General features: G+C 31.8%; 1 protein-coding gene across 1 annotated transcript; it reads left to right on the top strand.

The window, feature by feature from the left end:
• LOC18588350 (UDP-glycosyltransferase 91C1) lies at positions 4,044-5,705 on the top strand. The gene has a single exon (XM_018126639.1). The coding sequence runs from the start codon at positions 4,127-4,129 to the stop codon at positions 5,522-5,524; it is 1,398 nt and encodes a 465-aa protein (XP_017982128.1). The 5' UTR covers positions 4,044-4,126; the 3' UTR covers positions 5,525-5,705.

The following is a 6,879-nucleotide window of genomic DNA, read 5'->3' as shown; positions in this document are numbered from 1 at the left end:
CTATATTGTCCATCTTGAAGGTACATATCGAACAAGTCTACCTTCTTGGTGCCTATTGTCATCTTCTTTTTTGATAACATTATGCTATAGTGCTGGATAAGGAGAGTTGGATCCTTTGAGTGTCATGTTGTAATTTGGGAAGAAAGTCATGTAGACTGTTCCCGAATCAAGGGAGGAATCTGAATGCTCGAACAACTTTTAATATATAGTTTTTAACTTCAGAATTCCATGCATGGAGATTAAGTGAATTGACAAAGCTAAACAGTACAATCAGTACTTATTACAGAAAGAATTGATTTAAAGCATGTATATCTCCTGATAAAATAGTAACATTTATGTTTGAAGATAAGGTTAAAGAAAATTGACTTGAAATTAAAATTTTAAACTTAGCAATATTAATGCTACATTAAAAAAAAAAAGCCATATCGATTTTCATTGATTGCCTCCTCCAGGATGCCATTGACAGTCTTTAGCCTTGAAAGGAGAGGACTGCTGATGTTATAAACGAAAGACCTGGTTTGAGGGCCTTCATATATGTACTATTGTGAAGCACCCGTTCATAAGTTGCGGTTCAATAGCCTCTCACCTCTGTACAGAGTTTCAAAGACATGACATACAAAAATTTACAGTTAGAAAAGATCTAGCTCAGAAACACTAAAGAGAAGAACCCTGCTCAGCAGCCGTGCGAGATCAAAAGCAAAGAAAACAGGAGGCTATACGCAAAGGCAATTGAATTTTATAGGATTGGCTGGAAGCTCAGATTGGCCCTTAGAACACCTCAACTTCCGAGCAACCATATCACCTCACCCAAATGTAATTATCAGATTAAGATAAAAGAATATTTCATGAAATTTCATATTTTAATCTAATTAGAAAATAATTTTGTATAATTATCTTAACACCATTGATTGATTGTGAAATCTTTCGAAATCTTTTTTTTAATCGATTTGAATAGAATACAGAAAGGTAAAAAGTCTATAGCAAAGAAAATCTCATAAGAAATCTTTTTTTGGTTGAAAAATGAGTTTTTGTTCATGATAAGCTGGAATGCCATGGGGAGTCTTAAACGTTGAGAGTTGGAGACTCCTGTTGGCATAGAAGCTATCTTGAGAAGAGCCTCTTCTGTACAATTACAAAAGGAGCAGCTGCTCAAGGAGCACTCGGCAGCATCTCAACACGGATAATCTCAAAAACAAGCAGAGTTCTGGATAAAACCCCTAAAAAAAAGTCTAATACTAGTGAAACCCTAAACCACACAATCAGAACGCGAGAGCAAGTCTGTGATCTGGACGGCTTAAGGCTTCAACTAGCATAAAAGGGCCAGCTTGTATGAAGGAGATTTGTACAATTGCCACAACAAGCCACTCAAAAAAACATTGGCGGTTGCTCATTTTAGAAGTACACAAAAAACTAATGATCAAAATACTTGATAAGTCCTTACATCCATGCATTTTGTTTAATTTGGTCTTTATACTTAAAATCGTAATATTTTAATCTCTTAATTTTAAAAATTATTTTAATTTAGTCATTTCCTTTAACGGTATCAAATTTTTCCGTTAAACGGATGACGTTAGTATTGACATTAGCACTAACGTGGTACATTTTGATAACGTGACACCTACATGATGATGTGGCATGCCATGTGACACCGACATGATGGCATGGCAATGTCATGTGGCATTATTATAATGACATGGCAATGCTGATGTGGCACTAGCACGTCAGCATGTCAATGTCACGTTGCAGATTAAAAATTTTTCAAAAAAATTTTTTTTTGCCACGTCATAGGGATTAAATTGAATAAAAATATATAATATAGAAACTAAATTGAATAACATTGAGATGTTGAGAGACTAAATTGAACAAAAAATTAAAAAATGTAAATCTTTAGGTAGATGATTAGTAAGCTGAATATTTAACTATAAAATATTTATGATGTTAAAAAATATATATAAATATTTTCTTACTCGATTATTTGATTCTAAAATATATACTTTAATTTATCTTTTTTACAAAAATTAAGTTTAAATTCTCTTTTTATAAAAAAATTTCGAAAAAAATTTCATACCTAAAGTCAAATTTAGATAAATAATTTACATTATGCTAAATAAAATAATATAAAATAACTAAATAAATTCTTTTTTCTTCTATTTATAATAGTATAAAAGTTTGAAATTTATTTAACTTAATTTTTAACTTAAGCTGAATTCAAATTAATAAAATAAATTAATTTACTTACAATTTTCACAATTTACAAAAAACTATTCTTTTGGAATTATTCAGCCTTTACCCAATTTATCTTTTATTTAAATTTACTCAGAACTTCTTATAAAACAATTTTATTTAACTTCGAATACCACAATCAAATTCTGCTAAATTTAAATTTAAATTATTAATTTGAATCTACAAAAAATTTGTAAATACAAAATAAAATTATGCAAATATTTACAATTATATTTAACGCTATCAACCATAAATGCAGTTTTTAATCCAAAAAATCTCAACTTAAAATATATAATATGAAATATTGAATAAAATAAAAACATAAAAAATAAATAAAAAATTGAAGGAGTGGAGTAACTCATATTATATGTTGTAATAAGAAGTTTGTAATATCCAAATTAAGCAAGTCAGAACCAAAAATTATATTTATAATCATCGTTAACTTCATATCTCCCTTCTTCATTATTTTAAAAGAAAACTAAATCAATCTATTTTGCTAATTTGAGTTCAATTCAAGTTAAAACTAAGTCAAATAAATTTGAAATTTTGTACTATTATAAATAAAATAAAAAAATTACTTAGTCTTTTTATATAATTTTATTCTAACACAATGTAAGTTATTTATCTAAATTTGACTTTAGGTATGAAATATTTTTTGAAATTGTTTTATAAAAGGAGAATTTAAACTTAATTTTTGTAATAAAATAAATTAATGTATATATTCTAAAATCAAATAATCAAGTAAGATAATATTTATATATATTTTCTAACACCATAAATGTTTTGCACTTAAATATTTGGCTTATTAATTATCTACTTAAAGATTTACATTTTTCAAATTTTTTTTTCAATGTAGTCTCTCAACATCTCAATTTTATTCAATTTAATCCTTACATTATATATTTTTATTAAATTTAATCCCTATGACATGACACGAAAAAGTTTTTTTAAAAAGTTTTTGATTTGCCACGTGACACTGACATGTCAGCATGTCAGTGCCACATCAGCATTGTCATGTCATCATAGTAGTGTCACATGGTAGTACCACATAATCACATAAGTGCCATGTGGCATTCCACATCATTATTGAGTGCCACATCATCAAAATATATCATGTCAGCGCTGATGTCAGTGTTGACGTCATCCTTTTAATGACAAAATTAGATATTGTTAGAGAGAGAGACTTAATTGAAACAATGCTCAAAATTAAAGAATTAAAATGTTATAATTTTGAGTACAGAGATTAAATTGAATAAAATGCATAAATACAGAGATTTTTCAAGTATTTTAACCAAATATTTTTGTATCTATATATGATAAAATGAAAAAAGAAAATTTGTTCAGTTGAGTTACTCTATACTACTTTACTCCATTTAGCATGTTATACTACTTTACTCCATTTAGCATGTTATTAAAAACAAGAAGAGTGGCATTTTGGCCTCAATTTAGGGACATAAAGGGTTACTTTTCAAATTTTAGACTTTTAAGCTTCTACAAGAAAGTTTGAAATGTTTTATGAATATTCAAACTTAATCGGCAGCAAATTTAGTCTTTGCTACTTGCATGCACCTAATTACTTTGGAGTTATTCAAACTTTGACTTAAAAAGAAATGATGACAAATAATTTAAAGCAGAGAATCTGGCCCGTCGCATACAATAGTTTTCTGGAGATGATGACACCGCAACGAAATGATTGAATTTTTTATTATAAACTAAGATTTTTAATGGGATTTATGAATTATTATTATTATCATGTTAATGATTTTCAGCAAAAAAAGACTATTTTATAGAGATACTTTGATTTAAATCAAGAAAGCATTGTCAGTTTTACTGAAGGAACCAAAGCCCCCAAGTCCTCATTCTCTTTCTATTTTCCCCGAAACATCTGCACTCACGAAACGCCATGGACAGAAAAGAAAAGCTTCACATAGCAATGTTCCCATGGCTAGCTTATGGTCACATTATGCCATTTCTCGAGGTTTCCAAATTCTTAGCTCAAAAGGGTCATCGCATATCCTATATCTCCACCCCCAAAAACATTAGTCGCCTCCCTAAACTCCCCGCACATCTGTCCTCTAACATAAGCTTTATTGAGATTTCTCTTCCTCAGGTTCATGGCCTACCACCAGGAGTTGAGTCCACCGCTGAGATACCGATTCAGAAAGTTCCTTACCTTAAAAAGGCATGTGACAAGCTCGAAGTCCCTTTGACTGAGTTCCTCAAAACCTCACATGTCAACTGGATAATCCATGACTTTATGCCTCACTGGTTACCTGGAGTTGCTATTCCGTTCGGCATCAACTTAGTTTTCTTCAGCATATTCAATGCTACGCTGCTTGCTTTCTTTGGCCCTCCATCAGCTTTGATTGGTGATCATCGCAAACGACCAGAAGACTTCACAGTTGTCCCTAAGTGGATAGATTATCCTTGTAACATAGCTTTTAAGCTCCATGAGATGGTGAGTCACCAAGAGTGCATGGACGATGTGTCTGATTCTCAACGGCTTGGACAAGTGATTCAGGGTTGCCAATTTGTAATTCTGCGGAGCTGCACCGAGTTCGAACCTGATCAGATTCAATTGCTTAAAAAACTTTACCAGAAACCCGTTGTTCCAGTCGGTTTGCTGCCTCCATCACTGCCAACTAACGAAGATAAGAGCTATGAGAGTTGGGAAGAAATAAAGAAATGGCTTGACAGAAAAGGAGAGAAGTCTGTTTTCTATGTTGCACTCGGTAGTGAAGTGAGTCTGAGTCAAGAATTTATGCACGAATTGGCATTTGGAATCGACAAATCTAACTTGCCCTTTATTTGGGTGGTCAGGAACCGCCCACTAGTTGAAGGGCAGATGGGTCAGGACATAATCCCTCAAGGGTTTGAGGAACGAGTTTCTGATAGGGGCTTGGTGTTGAAGGATTGGGCACCTCAACTACGGATATTGGCTCACTCCTCTGTTGGGGGTTTCCTAACTCACTGTGGTTGGAGTTCAATTATCGAGGCACTCAAGTTTGGTCGGCCTTTGATCTTGTTTTCCGGGGCAAGCTCGGATCAGGGGTTGAACGCTAGGTTGTTGCATGGCAAGAAGGTTGGGTTAGAAATAGAGAGAAACGAGCTGGACGGATCATTTACGAGCGACTTGGTGGCTCAGACGATTAGGCAGGTGATGGTGGAGCCAGAAGGCGAGCCAGTAAGAGCAAATGCATGGGCAATGAGAGATATTTGCAATGAAGAGTTAAGTAACAATTACTTGGATGAGTTCACCCGGTTCATTGAAGATTTTGATTCCTCAACTGGGGAGGTTTGAGTTATTGATGCTTCATCAAGTAACATCCCACTTTCTGTGCAAATCAGCTTTTGGTTAAATAAAGTCTCGAATTCCAAACAATAAAAAAAGATTAAGAAAGTGTTGTGTGATATATACTCCTCAAAGTTTCATTCATGGTATTAATAAAAAAGTTCTATGAAGGTTCAAATTCTTCAAGTTTTCCTCAAAGTTTCATTTATGGAGTTCACTGGGTTGAAAATGTATGCCTACTTATAAACTGTGTTCATTACATGCACCTAATTTAGAAATTTCCAACTTTGCTGAGAAAGGTTTAGACCCAAAAACTTAACATCTGATGCACGGTAAAAAGATGAGGATTGAGTTGAGACCACAAACCTTATAAGAGAGATTCATGAAATTATAACCCTATAGCTATAGGGAAAGCAGACTGTTTTAAGGATTTGTTAACAAAGACTTTTCAAATAAAAAAAAAAAATGTACTGCTGTTACATATATTTCTTGATAGCACGAGATACGTACGTACCCTTTCACCTAACCACAAGAATAATCTGTCTCACCGAATATCTCTGCATTGACGAAACGCCCTAGAAACAAAATAGAAGCTTAGAGACCCAATATCATACTAAGAAAGGATTTATCCTAAATAATAAATAATAAATAATAGATCAATAATTTAGAAAAATATATAGTTAGAATTTAAAATTCAAATTCACAATTTTGTAACAAAAAATTGAAATTTAGAAAATTAATTATATAATTGAGCAAATAAATAAACCTTAAATATTGATTGAAAAGTATTAAGTAAAAAAATTGTTTCAGATAATAAATAAATATATTTTTGCTAAAATGATAATTCAATAATTTAGTAAAATAAATAGCTATACTCTTTTGGTTTTCTATAAAGTCTTGATTCTTTGAAATTTTTTCATTACTTTTATAATCTTTTGGCGAATTTATCGCATAACAATATTATGTAAAGTAGCTGTAAAGTCATTCCATAGAAATTCATTTCATTTATTAGTTCAAAAGTTTTCAACTCTACAACCCAGCCCTCCCCTCTTGAACTCAAGTGTTGTTTTTCTAAAACATATTTTGGTAAGAAATGGAAAATGGAACGGAAACGGAAGTGACGGAATGGAAAGATCAGATCAAAAACTATTAAGATCAAAGGGAAGATTATTTGAGCTGAGAAAATTCAACAGCTTATTTTTTAAAACCTTGACTTTTTTAATTTAAAGATTTGAAGATAGTTTTAGCATACTAGAAACGACAACGAATGAGCCGAAATAAAAGAATTAGGACGCAAATAAGAGTATTCTTATTAGACTTTTCTGGCCATCGATTCCCTTTCTTCCTGTAATCTATGAATTTGA

The sequence above is a fragment of the Theobroma cacao genome, chromosome 9 (genome assembly GCF_000208745.1).
Source record: "Theobroma cacao cultivar B97-61/B2 chromosome 9, Criollo_cocoa_genome_V2, whole genome shotgun sequence".
Classification (NCBI taxonomy): domain Eukaryota; kingdom Viridiplantae; phylum Streptophyta; class Magnoliopsida; order Malvales; family Malvaceae; genus Theobroma; species Theobroma cacao.
This window is presented reverse-complemented; position numbering and strand designations above follow the sequence as displayed.

Bases quoted from the DNA above. Each gene is read 5' to 3' on its own strand.
- LOC18588350 (XM_018126639.1), top strand. From the start codon at position 4,127: ATGGACAGAAAAGAAAAGCTTCACATAGCAATGTTCCCATGGCTAGCT.